General features: G+C 41.7%; 1 protein-coding gene across 6 annotated transcripts in view; it reads left to right on the top strand.

Moving 5' to 3' along the window:
* The window catches only part of tjp2a (tight junction protein 2a (zona occludens 2)), a 133,961-nt gene that overhangs the window by 102,300 nt on the left and 15,769 nt on the right, over window positions 1-15,892 (top strand). For all 6 annotated transcript variants that reach the window (XM_072588451.1, XM_072588441.1, XM_072588461.1 and 3 more), the window contains 6 exons: window positions 4,258-4,408; window positions 5,692-5,800; window positions 8,367-8,589; window positions 12,529-12,713; window positions 14,664-14,759; window positions 14,853-14,932. In XM_072588451.1, coding sequence (XP_072444552.1) covers window positions 4,258-4,408; window positions 5,692-5,800; window positions 8,367-8,589; window positions 12,529-12,713; window positions 14,664-14,759; window positions 14,853-14,932 — 844 coding nt within the window. The remainder of the gene's footprint in view (window positions 1-4,257; window positions 4,409-5,691; window positions 5,801-8,366; window positions 8,590-12,528; window positions 12,714-14,663; window positions 14,760-14,852; window positions 14,933-15,892) is intronic.

Genomic DNA, 15,892 nt, shown 5'->3' with positions numbered 1-15,892 from the left:
TTGGAGGGTCGGTGTGGACTTGTTGGGCCGAACGGCCTGTTTCCAAACTGTAGGTAATCTAATCGAAAAAAAATTTAAACTGCATTTATATCAATGCAAGAGGTCTAACAGGGAAGGCAGATGAACTCCGGGCAAGGTTAGGAACTTGGGACTGGGCTGTCAGAGCAACTACAGAAACATAGATCAGGGATGGACAGGACTGGCAGCTTAATGTTCCCGGAGACAAACTCAGACCAAACTTTCAGTTTTCTGGCCTTCAATGGCTTGGTGTCAGAGCTTGTTTTATATTTTTCCTAGTAAGTATTCTTTGGACTTCTCTTCATTTATTCTTCTTTTCTAAGAGACTGGGTGTGCAATGATTTGGGTTGTCACTGAATAACAATAAGAGATTAAAAAGAGTTAGATATTGTCCACCTTCGTGCTCACTTACCATATTGCTGGTTAATTTGTCAAGGCAACAACAGCCTGTATTTATATAGCAATGTCTCCTCTAAGCTATATGGGTACATGCAACACTGCAATTGGGATTGCATTGTACAAAGGCCATGTAGGATGAAGTTGTCCTTTTGAGGTGTGTAAATGTTAGCCCTCGTGGCCATCCTTACGGGGTCCGTGCAGTACAAGAAGCCAGCACAGGCAAGAGAAAACCAAGAGAGTTTGAACCCAAGACACTTGACAAGAATGTTAACAAACAATAATTTGATTGATTTCTGGAGATCTTTACCAGGATTATTTTACTCTCCCCAAACCTTTTTGGTGTTTGCTTTTCTCCCCATTAAACATTCCCAAACTTTATTTTTTTTTCCATCAGTATTTAATTACACTTGCTCCCCTTACACTTTAATACTTGCAAATGTAGCTGCTATCAAATATTGTTTTATAATATTCCTGGTTAAAGTCTTGGGATGTTTTGCATTGTAGAAATGTGTGTTGCTGGTGTAGAAAACCTTAGCAAGTTGAAGGTCTGCATCCGAAGTGATGGAGTTGGCTGAGCAAGTTGAATGTTGCTACTTTCCACTTGAAGAATTCAAAACTAGGACATATAAATATGCCAGCGCCTAATAAATCCGTTGGGGAATTCCTGGGGATCATATGCAAGTGGAACTTGCTACCCCAAGGATCATTGAAGTGAATGACAGTCTCACGTAAATAGAAACTAAATAAGTATTTGGGGATAGAAAAATAGACGTCCTGATCAGGTGGGCTATGCTCATGTGCCATATGGAACTGTCAGATGGTGTGGCATATTTTAGTGCAAAACCTTTCTTTTATTGACATTTAGTAACATTAAAGGTTCGTGGACCAGCCTTGTGTGCATCTCTTATTTTAATTCCGTGAGTGACTCTGGAGTTCATCACTTTCGAATCATTATTTGACTTGATAACATTGCATTTCAAGGAGGAAGAAAGATTTTAAAGCAGCTGCCTGAGTAATAGCAATGCCAGGCCACCTTTTAACAGTGAATGCTTTAACCCTGGTGACTCCTTCTGCTTATTCCTTATCTCTTTCACCTCCATCTCTCAACCCACTCGACCCTAGGCTGTGAATTAGAAGAGGAGAGGTGAATTAGAAGAAGGGCTCATACCCGAAACATCGATTCTCCTGCTCCTTGGATGCTGCCTGACCTGCTGTGCTTTTCCAGCAACACATTTTCAGCTGTGAATTAGAAGATACAGTGCAGTACATTGTTGCACGGTTATCCATAAATGCTGCCTATTTCCAATTTGTTTTGCCTCAAACATTATCTAATCATTGCCAAATGCAGGCTGGGTCTCTGCTTCTGACAGTAAGTTATATATTTTGTTGCTGCAACTGATATTGTCTGGTGGCTCCTAAGCATTTCCCAGCATGAATACTTGTCTCCTTTTGGACTGATTGAGCATTTACAAACTGTCCATGACCATGTTAGAGACCTATATTGCCACTGACATGAAGGTGAGTTTTCCTTTCAAACATGAACCAACTAGGTAGTCACTGGTAATCATACACTGCAATAGCCTCCTCCTGCACTAACATGTCTGTTTTGACTCTTCAAGTAAAGACAGGGTGAGTGGGACTAGTTGGATAATGTTCCTTCCTCTTAATCGACATTTTAATTCGAGTGGTTAAATAACAATCTGTATATGGAAGCAGCAAACTCAGTACTGTATTCCCAGAAAGATCTGAAGTAGTAGGAGATGAAAACTGGATTGTGCAAGTCTTTTTTGGTTTTTTTCATGGAAAGTGATGTGCTTTTAATAAAAATTACTTTAAGGGAAGGCAGCAGCTAGTGTTAAAATAATGCTTTTTAATTGCTCCCCCTGGTTGCAGAGAGTTCGTGCATTTATATGAAAGGTGGGGGTGGGGGTGGGTGGGGGTGTGGGGGTGGGGTGGGGGGGTGGTGGGGCCCTCAATGTGTGTGAAGGCGAATGGATGCCAAGGTGGTCTGGGTGGAAAGCTTCAATAACATTGCACTGATGAAGTTTTAGTAGTAGTAGGAAAGGCACAATGGTCCTCCTCTGCCTTTTAAACACCCCAAATCTTGTCCTCCAACCCACCTGCTATTTTCCTTCTCCCCTACCTCCCCAACCCCTGAGAAAATGGAGTTGGCTAGGTCCCGGGAAAATCAGGCCTTCTGGGCATTTTGCCCTAGCGGAGAGACCCACAATCCATGTTTTATTGCACTTCTGATTGATTTGCAATTTTTTTTTCCTCTTGGTTGCGCACAGTGACTTGGTAATTTGTCTTTAATTTCTTAAGTTCAGGGTCATCCCGGAGGAGAGTGTCTTTACGTATTTACTTACTGTTTCAGCTTGACAGCTGTCACAAGATCTCTGCTCCAGCTCTTGCACATATATGATTTTCATTGCTACTCCACTAGTGGCTGATCCCTGAACTCTGGAATTCCCTCTTCAAGCCTTTGTGCTTCTCAATATTTTTATTTTACAATGATCTTTGAAAGCTCCGTCTTTTGATCAACATTTGGGAACATGCCCTAATACAGGGGAACCTCGATTATCTGCCATTCAGTTATCCAAATATTGGGTTATCTGGCAAGATTGCCAAGTTCCGATGCTTGGCTAAACTGTTATCTGGAATTCGATTAACCAAATTAAATACTCCCAACCCATGTCCTTCAGATAATCGAGGTTCCTCTGTATCGTCTGGTGTGGCTGTTGTAATACGTATCTGCTCAGACCTTTGCAGTTCTTTGTCTTACAGGAAGGCATTTATCCTCCTCCTTCATATCACCCTATCTGTGTATCCTTCAATCCTGTTTCCTTCATGCTATTCACTACAAATATGATAACACGCTTCACTTTGTAGTCACTATCTGAGCAAAGCAGTTTCTCTTGAGTTTCTCATCTGATCCGTGAGTGACTCATGTCTACAATCCTTAATTTTGTTCTTTCCAGAGAACGTCTCTGTATTTATGTAATGTGCTTCCATATCTTTGATATTATGAAATGCTTCATGTGCAATAAATTACTTCTGAAGTCCAACTATTGTAACAGAGATCAGTGCAGCAGTCAATTAATACACCGCAAAGTTCCTCAGATTATAAATAAACCATACTGACTTGTGATTTTTAGTGGCGCAACAATGTCAGTGCTGATTTCTAAGAAAGCTGCTCACAAAATTCTAGCAAATTTTGGTGGTGTGGAATTCTATTTTTGTGTTGCCCCATTTGAATTTGACATCAAATCAGGGGGATCCCCAGACATCCAGCAACAATGATATTATCGATGAGGATAAGCCATCAATCACATCAGACTTTTTCTCTGACAGCAAATGAGGAAATAAAATTCTTCAAATATTTTGTGTGATAAAATTTTTAGTGAAATAAGTGGTTGGGAATTTTTACATTCATTCACAGGGAGTGAGAATTGTTGCTATAGTCCAAAGAGGTGGTTACAATCACAGTGCTGGAGGAGTGCAAATGGGATGAAGATAGAAATTCAAATCACTTGTATATTTTTAAAAAAAAGCAAATTCATTTCCATTTTCATAATCGAGAAATTTGATACACTACAAATATAGAATTTAGTTTTTTGGAGACAGTAGCTGTTTAGAAATAGTTGCTCTGGAATTCTCACGCTCTCCTCACAAGCCCCTGAAGCATTTGAATACTCTCACTAGCATGTGCAAACTCTTGATACCATAGTGTTAAATTTGCACGCTACACCCCGACGAATCATTTTCAGAGTATTTAGGATAGCTGAACGGTAACTCGCTGGCATTTTTATGATCATTTTCGTTTGCTCCCTTCCCCTGTAGACCTGGTACAAAAATGGTACAGTTCAGGAAAGGTGACAGCGTGGGCCTCCGGCTAGCTGGTGGTAATGATGTCGGCATCTTCGTGGCAGGCGTACAAGATGGGAGTCCTGCTGAGAATGAAGGGCTCGAGGAAGGAGATCAACTGCTTAAGGTAAAGATAGGGGAATCGGCGATTTAAAAATCCACATCTTCTGGTTTGGGGAATTCAAAGAGGTCCGAGCTGTGAAATGAACCAAGGTTGAGTTGGGAATAATAAATGGCTCTAAATTTAGATGAGAAACTATGCGACACTTTGGAGCAGTGAATGAGTGAGTGAACTGTTTTAGGATTAGAACATCAGATTTGTTTTCAGCTGGGAAGTTTCTCTCTGATCCACTTGGTTCCTGACTTGTTTGAGTGTGATATGGGTGTTTTTAATGACAATACTATCTATTAAAAACTGGAACAGCTTGTAGATAAGTCTGATTTGTGACATTGATTTTGAACTCTTCCGGCTATAATAAAATTAAATGTGATTCTCAAGAAAGGTTATTTAGGTTCCAGTGGCAGAAACCAAACTATTTTTTAAAAACAGAAAGCAAGTTCATGTCTATTCTACCTCCATGTTGGAAGAATCAATTGAGCGGCAGATTGCAGCAGATTTATTGAAGGAATCATTGACGAGCTGTTTCAACTGTAGCTATGGAATTGTATTAATTAACACAATTCTGGATTGATATACTTGTGAAAACTTTTATAAAGTCTCAGAATTCTATCTGTAGTGCACTTGAATTATCCTTTCCTTTCGTCTGTAAATCTTGTTGCATCTTAAATCTTAAGATTTAATCTTAATTAAAGGATAAATTGCCAAGGATTGACTGACTGGCGTTGGGGGAGTGTGTCCCTATCGAAAATGATTCCGAGAAGACCATCTCAGGCTAAAGTAGCTATTACGTGATACACTGAGCTCTGAGAGTAAATAAATACAAATAGCTTTTGGTGGCAGGTATTTTTTTAAATATAAGCAAGGGATACAGATTTAATAGCCAAAACTCCAGAGAATTTATTTTGTCCAGTTAGTTTTTGTGATCTGAAAGGGTAGTGGAAGCAGATTGAACAGTAACTTTTGAAAATAAAATGGGAAAATGCTTTAGAAAACAGTTTTGCAGAGTTATAGGAAAAGAGAAAAAGAGGCGAATTGGATAACTTTTTAAAAGACTGACCTGATGAGCCACACAACCCCATTCTGTGGCATGTGATACTATGATAGTGGAGTGAAAGGTGATTTAAAAGGTGAACTCCACCAGAAGCATCTGTTGGGCATATTGATGTTTGCAGCTTATTTTTACTTTTTGTTTTCTTAAATTTAATTTCTCTGCAGTGAGTAAGCCTATGAATTTTACGAATGGGTAATAATGTTATCATTTCTGTATTTAATCTGTGTATTTCAACTAGATCAATTCCATGGATTTCCGTAGTATTGTGCGTGAGGAAGCTGTCCTCTACCTTTTAGAAATCCCCAAGGGTGATGACGTAACCATTCTTGCTCAGAGCAAATATGATGGTAAGTAACTGACCAAAAGCTATTTCCTTCCATAAAAGGAGATGGACAATGACAATTATTTGTACAGAAGAATTCAGTCAGGATTTCTTGTCTGCAGGCTCCCCTATAGTACTTTGCTTCTGTATCATCATATCATAGAATCCCTACATTATAGAAGCAGGCCATTTGGCCCATCAAGTCTACACTGACCCCCCAAAAAGCATCCCAGCCAGACCCCCACGTCCCTGTAACCCCGCCTTTCCCATAGCTAATCCACCTGGCCTGTACATCTTTGGACTGCGGAGGAAACTGGGAGAATGTGCAAACTTCACAGTCGCCCAAGGTTCTTAGTGGATGGGGAAATCTGAAATAGGTAAAAATCGGAACTTGAAGGAGACCATGCAACCGCTGTCATTTTGGATATCAGACTTTCCTTACCTTGTGTGGCCTATACATGACTCCAAATCCACAAGTCTAGTTGATTCTCAACTGTCTTGAGATGATCCTAGCAAGCCATTCAGATCAAGCGCAGTTAGGGTTGGGCACAACATATTGGCACAGAGGTAGCCACATCCTTTGATCAGACTTTAAAAAAAAATCTTTGCGAATGGCAGTTACATCGTTGAATTCCGTAACGCATTGCATACCTTGTTCTGAGGAAGGATCCCTGAAATGTTTAACTCTGACCTTTCTCCGTAGATGCTGCCAGACCTGCTGAGCTTTTCCAGCAATTTCTGGTTTTAGTTCTGATTTCCAGCAATTCCCTCTGGTTTTTATTGAATGCATTTGTTTTTGTTTCTGAAATTCAATAGAGCTGCGTTTTGGGTGCTGTAATGTTTAACACTTGGTTGGAGACCTTCATTTTGGCAGATAGACTTTCTTTTTCGCAACAGATTGTATTAGGAATGAATGATTATAACCTTCCCCAGGAAAAGGGAATCCAGTCAATAGGAGTCTAGTTAGTTGTACATCAAACCCTAAGCGATACTCTAATTTTTAACGCCTCCGTACAGGTTGCTCCACCTAGTGGTGCAGTTGCCCATAAATACAGCCATTTTTAAAAAAGAATTAACCTGGTCCCAGATATGGAATAGAGAGTGTGTTTCTGGAAAAGCACAGCAGGTCAGGCAGAATCCGAGCAGCTGGAGAATCAATGTTTGTGCATAAGCCCTTCATCAAGATTCCTGATGAAAGGCTTATGCCCGAACGTTGACTCTCCTGCTTCTCGGATGCTGCCTGACCTGCTGTGCTTTTCCAGCAACACACTCTCGACTCTGATCTCCAGCATCTGCAGTCCTCACTTTCTCCTCCCTGCTACGGAATGCAAAGATTAATTACCTTTTTAACCAAAATGACCATCCATCTAATATCACTACTTTGTGGAAAATAATGGACAGTCAGTAGCCATCAAGATCAATGATTTTTGACTTGATTGGCCTCTGTTTTAAAGAAGCATTCATCTCCAAAGAGGAGACTGTAGAATAGCACTTGCTTTTTAAAAAAAAAAATCATGGAATGTGTGTGTCATTTGAGAAGGCTAGCATTTATTGGGGGGTGATTAGCACCAGCTAACTGTGGCCTGGCTGGCTCAGTCTATAGAGCATGAGAGTCTTAATGTCAGGGTCATGGATTCGACCCCCATGTTAGGCAGTATGCTCCCGTTTAAAAACGCTCAGACACAGCCAGTAACTCTGCTTGTTTGAAGAGGCAGTGTGAACACAGTGGGCTGCATGGCCACTTTCTGTGCCATAACACTGTTGTGAATCTGTGACCTTCCCTTGGGAAGGTGTTACTGAGATATCACATTGAACCACTGCACTTCATGTGGAATAAGGATGCCTGGAGTGGTCTTGACTGGGTGGGAATGGGGGATATTTACTAATCAGCAGTGAAGGAACTGTGGTGTCTTTTCAAATCGAGATGGTTTGTGTTTTGGAGGAAACGTTGTAGGTGGAAGTTTTTTCTCATGTGATCGCTGGCTTGGTCCTTCCAGTTGGTAGAGCTTGCGGATTTAGCAGATACTGTCAAAGCAGCCTTGGTGTTTTGTTGCTGTGCATCTTGGGGATAGTACTCACTGCTGCAATGATGACTGTGTGCACCAGATGGCAGAGGATTGGTTTTTGATTGTGATCAAGTGAGGTGATTTATCCTAAACGCTGTTGACCTTTTTTGAGTTTTGAAGCTGCGTTCGTGTTAACACACTCCTAATTTGTGCCTTGTAAAACATTTGGGGTGAGTTGGTTACTGCAGAATTCCTGACCCCTGACCTGTCCTAGTAGTGACTATCTGTCTTTAGTTGGCTGAACAAGTTTAAAAATGTTCCCGATTTTCCATATTCTTTACACTCCCTCATTTAGACAATAGAAATTCTAAGATGAAGTTGAGCTGTGAATAAGGGGATTGTATAGCATCTCATAACATGTTCACACCTGTAACTTGTCATTATTTTACTGGGCAATTATCTCTGCCTTTTTATTGTATTAGTATTATGTTATATTGTATATAAAGTCAGTAATTGAGAATGTTAAATCAAAATTGTTCACTTCTATATGTGACCTCACCCCACCCCCCTCTTTCACCCTCCCAGTGTACAAAGAGATTATCAGCTCTGGCCGCGGTGACTCGTTCTACATTAGGACACACTTTGAATATGAAAAAGAGAGCCCACAAAGCTTGAACTTCAGTCGAGGAGATGTCTTCAAGGTTTTAGATACTCTATACAACGGGAAGCTGGGGAATTGGTTAGCAGTCCGCATTGCTCCAGACAACATCAAACAACTAGAAAAAGGAATCATTCCAAATAAAAGCAGGTAAGTTTTGAAATATTACATGAGGTGTCAGCACTAATTTTTTTTATTCCCTTCAAAAACAAGATGAGCAATGCCAAAGTGTTTGGCCCTTTCTTAACCTGCTGTGCCATTCAATGGGATCATGGCTGATCTTCTACCTCCACTCTACCTTCCTAAATTGACCTTGGATACCTTCATTTCCTCAACATCCAGATATCTAGTTACATTTGTTTTGACTACAGGGGTGGGGATCCCTGATTTGTGAACGTTTGCTGTTCGGATGCGATCTCATGCATTGAAGATCCACAGTGTGAACATTTCCTGTGCTTGCAAACAGCTATTTGTTATCTTCCTGCATTATGTTCTGACTTTTATACAAGTCAACTTGGGAACAGAACCCCGTTTGTAGCTGGGGACTGCCTTAAACTCATCGCCAGACTATCCATAGTTCAGAGATAAAGAATTCCAATGCTTCGCAACCTTTTTTGTGAAGACCTGTCTCCTCATATCAGTCCAAAATGGCTGACTCCTTGTTCAGAGACTCTTAGCTTGTTTCACTATGCTGTAGACTCTGTGGCCAAAACTTTTTTTCCTAAGCTTCAGATCAGCGGTTGAGAAGCTAGAGAACAGTGGGTGTCTCTGAATTGAACAGAGAAGCCTCTTTCACAAGTGTCAAAGTATTGATATTTGATGGTATTTGGCTTTCAAATTTTTCAAGTTAAAATGTTCTTTTTGGGCTGGGGGTGGGCGGGGGGGGTTTGGGGGGGAAGAAAGGAGCTGCAACAAATCGGTCTGCTCCTTGCATTTCTTCTTTTGACGAATTAGATCTGAAAGGGTGCAATTATATATGCATGTGTTACTTTCGCAAAAGTTATTGGATTTGATATCTGAAGAGTTAACTAGTCAGATAAAGTGACTTTGCCAGTTTGGTGCCTGACATGATTTGTAGACTTGGCAAAACAACAAAAATCTGAATGATTCACTTGAGATTTCCATTGTTTACAAGCCAGAGGGCTGAGAGTTTCAAAGCATTGAACATTGGGGATGTGCTGGGATCATAGGTTGTAGAACTGGAGGAGATTATTGAGAGAACTCACAAAACAGAAATGTTTGCTTTCAATTCTTGAATGCATCACTGTCTGAACTTTTACAACAAAGGCATCTGTATGGGTATATGAATAGGAAGGGTTTGGAGGGATATGGGCCAGGTGCTGGCAGGTGGGACTAGATTGGGCTGGGATCTCTGGTCGACATGGATGGGTTGGACTGAAGGGTCTGTTTCTGTGCTATACATCTGACTCTGACTCTGACTGTATTTACCAGTGAAAAAAGCTGTACAGGTCATTCTGCAATAACATGACAGTCATGTTCCTCTGCAATCTCGTGTTACAGAAAATCGCATAGTGGAAAACCTCTATACAAAATCGTGCTGTAGAAGATCATTAATAGAAAATCACTGTACTCATTCAATAGAAAATTTGCAATATCCAGACAATGTCCACAATTCATCAATCACGTTTATAGCCACTTTGTGCTGGTGAAACACCTATTATCGCAGAATGATCTGTATTAGTATGAGGACTGCAACAAAGGTTTACCAGACTGATTAATGCAATGGCAAGGGTGTTATTAAACTGGAGTGGGTTCAGGAAAGATTTATCAGAAAGTTGTCAGGAATGGGGAGGTTGGGTTATAAAAATAGGCTGGGACTTTTTCACTGGAGCTTAGGTGGCTGAAGGGTGACCTTAGAGGTGTATAAAATCTTCAGAGGCAGAGATAAAGTGAGTAGCAAAGGCCTTTACTCCCCTAAGATGAGGGAGTTCAAGTATAGGGGGCATATTTTTTAAGGTGAAAGGAGAAAGATTTTAAAAAGGATGCCAGGGACAACAACTATTTACACACACTTCACGTGTGGAATGAACTGCCAGAGTAAGTGGTGGATGCAGGACATTTTGGATAAATTCACGAATAGAAAAGGTTTGGAGGGATATGGGCCAATTGCAGGCAGGTGGGGCTTGTTTAGTTTGGGAAGATGGTCGGCATGGACTAGTTGGACCAAAGAGTTTGTTTCCATGCTGTATGACTCTGATTCTAAGAGATACTGCATCAGTTAAAACTATATTCACGGGAGTTTATAAGAATAAGGCAGAATCTCCTAGAAACCTATAAAATCATAACAGGACTTGACCAGTTAAGCACTGGAAGGATGTTCCTGACGACTATGGAGTCCAGAACCAAATGTCACAGTCTTTTGGAAATTGGGTAGGTCATTTAGGACTGGGTTAAGGAGACATTTCTTTACCTAGTGATTGGTGAGCCTGTGGAATTCTATGCTGCAAAAAGGATTCAGGGAAAAACATTGAATGTTTTCAAGGAGGAATTATAGTTTGGTAGAAGATTTGTAGCTCGGATGCACGTTGTTGTGGTTCTGTTCGCCGAGCTGGGAATTTGTGTTGCAGATGTTTCGTTCCCTGTCTATGTGACATCCTCAGTGCTTGGGAGCCTCCTGTGAAGCACTTCTGTGATGTTTCCTCTGGCATTTATATTGGCCTGTCTCTGCCGCTTCCGGTTGTTAGTTCCAGCTGTCCGCTACAGTGGCCGGTATATTGGGTCCAGGTCGATGTGCTTATTGATTGAATCATTTAAAAACACAGAAATAGAGAACACACACCGGATCGTCAACGCCACACACACACAGGAATCTGATTCACTAGAGAGGAAGAAAAGGACAACCAACTCCCATTCCTAGACGTGATGGTACAGAGAACACCGAACGGAGAATTCACCACAATGGTATACAGGAAAGCCACACACAGACCAAGTCCTGAACTACGAAAGCAACCACCCCAACACACACAAAAGAAGTTGCATCAAGACACTGTTCAAAAGGGCCACAACACACTGCAGTACACCAGAACTGCAAAAAGAGGAAGAAGAACACCTATACAATGTATTCGCCAAAAACTGATACCCATGCAATTTCATCAACAGATGCCTAAGGGAAAGACAACGGAACGAGGACATGCCGCAACCCCAAAGGACTAGCCACACTACCATACATCAGGAGCATTTCTGAACTGACAGCCAGACTACTGTGACCACTAGGACTCATAACAGCACACAAACCAACAGCCACGCTCAGACAACAACTCACCAGAACGAAGGAGCCGATACCCAGCATGAGCAAAACCAATGTAGTGTACAAAATCCCATGCAAGGACTGCACAAAACACTACATAGGACAAACAGGAAGACAGCTAACGATCCGCATCCATGAACACCAACTAGCCACGAAACGACACAACCAGCTATCCTTAATAGCCACACACGCAGATGACAAGCAACATGAATTCGACTGGGACAACACTACTATTATAGGACAAGCCAAACAGAGAACAGCCAGGGAATTCATAGAGGCATGGCACTCATCCACAGATTCAATCAATAAACACATCGACCTGGACCCAATATACCGGTCACTGCAATGGACAGCTGGAACTGACAACTGGAAGCGGCAGATTCAAACCACTACAAATGCCGGAGGAAAGATCACAGAAGCGCTTCACAGGAGGCTCCCAAGCGCTGAGGATGTCACCTAGACAGGGGACGAAACGTCTGCAACACAAATTCCCAGCTCGTCGAACAGAACCACAACAATTATAGCCCTTCTTAGGACTAAAGGAATCCAAGGATCCAGGGAGAAAATGAGAATGGGGTACTGATAGGACCATTGCTGGAGCAGGTTTGGAGGCTGAACGGCCCACTCCTGATCCAGTTTGAGTTTATGATGCTCTGATTTTTTAAGCAAAAAGGAATATTTCTGAATATATTTTCTTGGTCTCAGTGGCTTCAATTTTAATGTTTTCAACCAAAGTGCAGTGAGTTTCACAGAACTCTGTGCATTTTGTGATCCAGTCCCTGCATAATAACAGTCTGTCTCTGAAATGAATATCTCGCCAGAGCTGAGCAGATGGCCAACGTGCAGAATGTCCAGAAAGCAAACACCAGTGACCGGGGAGACTTCTGGAGGTCACGAGGTCAGAGAGCAGCAATGAAGAAGAATCTGCGGAAGAGTCGTGAGGACCTTACAGCTGTCCCGGTTGGCACAAAGTTCCCAGCTTACGAGAGGGTTGTTCTTCGTGAGGGTATGAGAAATTGGTGTATTAGTTGCATGCATCTTATGACCATTCATTTTTCCCTTGGAAGTAATTAGATTTTCCAGTTTTACTCCCTCACAAGAAATGTGCTGTGAACAAATAGGTACATTCTAAATCTAAAATAACTCTATTTTGATTTTAATCAGAAATAGTTAGTGGGGTGAAAGCCGAGAAAACTTAATATGTATAATCATTACTGCATTGACTGTCAGTGTCCGCTGTGCTCTTCAGCCTTCTATAATATGAGGCGCAGCATGATGCCAACAATGTGGGTCCAATTCCCACACCAGCTGAGGTCATCATGAAGGACTCTCCTTCTCAACTTCTCTCCTTGCCTAAGGTTTTTTGATTAGATTCCCTACAGTGTGGAAACAGGCCCTTCGGCCCAACAAGTCCATACTGACCCTCCAAAGAGCAACCCACCCAGACCTATCTCCCACTGACTAATGCACCTAACACTATGGGCAATTTAGCAGGCCAATTCACCTGACCCGCACATCTTTGGACAGTGGGAGGAAACCAGAGAACCCGGAGGAAACCCACGCAGACACGAGAATGTACAAACTCCACACAGACAGTTGCCTGAGGCAGGAATTGAACCTGGGTCCCTGGCGCTGTGAGGCAGCAGTGCTAACCACTGAGCCTCCGTGCTGCCCCTCAGGTGTGATGACCCTCAGGTTAGATTGCCACCTGTCATCTCTAGAATGAGAGCCACCCTCTGGTCTGGTAGGGCCATTGTTATGGACCAGGCCAGACCACCTCAAAACAAGGTAACCAAGACCCTAAATCTTTGAGTTGTTTTGAGCAGGTGCAGAGTGGATATTCCAGGAGTGATGCAGCTGGTCAAAACCCTTCTGTTTTGAACAAAACAGAATTTATTTAAGAGTACCGAATGAAACGCAAACAAAAGAATGATTATAGAATAACTCAACTTATCCGAAAACCTAACAGGCTATCCCGACTCAGTGTTGCTGTTCCAAATTCCTGCAACAATCCCCACAAACACTCCTAGCAAAAAAGAGAGAAAATCAAACAGAGGGTCTTACAGGAGAGAGCAAGAGAGATGGTAGAGGGACTCAGCATGGAACACCGCCTTCCATGTAGCTGTTTCTTTCACCAGCAGCCTTCAACCTGACTGCTCGCTCTGCACAGTCTGACTGCTAAAACCCAAACCAAACCAGAGAAAAGCTGAGCTGGGAGAACTGGCCGCTCCCCTTTCATTGTACAAATTTTTTTTGAACTTAAAAGCTGCTTCAAGAAGATCAACCAAGACATTTCAGCAACTCTGTCTTGCGCAACACTTTTGGGGGAGAAAAAAACCAAGGACAACGCAATCTTGTTAAAGGAGCAGCATTGTCACACCATGATGACTTTAAAAAGCACTCTACACCAGATGAAGTACTTTTTGAAGTTTTGTCATTGTTCAATGTAAGAAACGCAGCAGCCACTTTTTGTCCAAGTCCTGCAAAATGTGATCATGACTGGGTATTCTGTGTTAGTCATATTGAGAGCTGAACGTTGGGGCAGGACTGTGTGTCTCTGTGTCTGTCTCGTTCTTCAAAATAGTGGTTCTGGGATATTTGACATTAACTTTAACTTTAAAAGGCAGACTTGGTTTTTGAATCACCAGGTCCATCCTACTCCGGAGACTTGAGCACATTGTCCAAACCGATATTCCTGAGCCTGCTGAGAGGTCAAGTCTTCCAGCTGAAATGTTAATCCCTGTGTTATCCTCCGACAGATATGGAAAGGTCATGGGATTTTCAAATAAGAACAGGAGTTATCCCCAGTGACCTGGGAATTATTTATCCCCAAGTCAACATCACTAAAACATTAATTTCACAGGGGAGAAAGAATCTGTTGCCAAAGGATGCTGTATTTTTAAATGTGAGCTCTTTACCAATGTATGTTTCCATTTACATGCCTTTGTATTTTTAGCTGGGTTTAGGAGGCCTGTGGTGCTCTTTGGGCCCATCGCTGACATTGCAACAGAGAAACTGGCAACAGAATTACCTGACAACTACAAAACTGCCAGTAAGTAAATTGTTCATGCACATATAGTTTTCAATGGACGTCTGGGTTATCTCCACAAGATAATTAACTCCATGGTAAATTTTAATTTTTTAGAAACCGAACCGAGGGATGCAGGTTCTGAAAAGTCAACTGGTGTTGTTCGACTAAACACAGTCAGACAGATCATTGAAGAGGTAAGAATAATTGCGCATCAACTTGAATTTCACTATACCTTTTGACAATAGTAAAACAAGATGGGGAAGACATTGGGTGATGTGATAAAATTCGAGGATACTTGAGGCAGAATTGGTGGAATACGTTTTTTAGGAATAGAGGAGTTGCAATGTTAACAGTATCTTATTACACAATCTGTTAACTTATAAAATGGGTAAACATGAAAAAAGTGGATGAATGCACGGACTTCTCAAATGTAGACGTTTTGTTTTGTTCGGTGGCAGGGGTCTGACCACTGCAGGCTAAGTCAGTTTCTTTTATTGCCCTTCCAAGTTTCCCTCTAAGATGGTGGCGAACTCCCTTGAATCGCTGTAGTCCATGAGGGGCAAATGCAATCATGGTGCTGTCCTGAAGGGATCTCCCAGGATTTTGACCCAGTACATTCAAAGAACAATTAAGTAGTTCCAAGTCAGGTTGGCATGTGGCTAGGTGGGGAATTTGCAGAAAGCAGTGTTCTTGTATTTTTGCTGCCCCATGTCCTTCTTGATGATAGAGGCCAACAGTTTAGAAGGCGCTGTTAGAGGAGGATTAGCAAGCTGCTGCTCTGCATTTTGTATTTGGTATCCAGCCTGCCACTTGGCACCGTGGACAAGATGTAGATCCAATAGACTGTTTCAATCCTGGTTGGCGTCAAGATCTTGAGTGATACTTTTCAATAATTGAATGGTGTCTGGTATTTGAAACAAAAGTGTTAAGACACTCAGCACTTGTAATCGGTGTCCTCCAATTATTAGGTTGTATTGATATTAATGCAGAAACTATTAAACAAGTTGCCTGCCTACCCTTCCTAGTCATGTTACTGATTTTTGTCTTTCATGCCAGCATAATGTTCAAGTAAGGAAATTCCTTTCAGAATTCTGAGAATTTCAGAATTTCCTTTGAAAAATGATCTTACTAATGTGTGGTGAGGGAGTGGGAAG

This window comes from Chiloscyllium punctatum, chromosome 2 (genome assembly GCF_047496795.1).
Source record: "Chiloscyllium punctatum isolate Juve2018m chromosome 2, sChiPun1.3, whole genome shotgun sequence".
Taxonomy (NCBI): Eukaryota; Metazoa; Chordata; class Chondrichthyes; order Orectolobiformes; family Hemiscylliidae; genus Chiloscyllium; species Chiloscyllium punctatum.
Note: the sequence above shows the minus strand (reverse complement) of the source record. Positions and strands in the feature narration are given on the sequence as shown.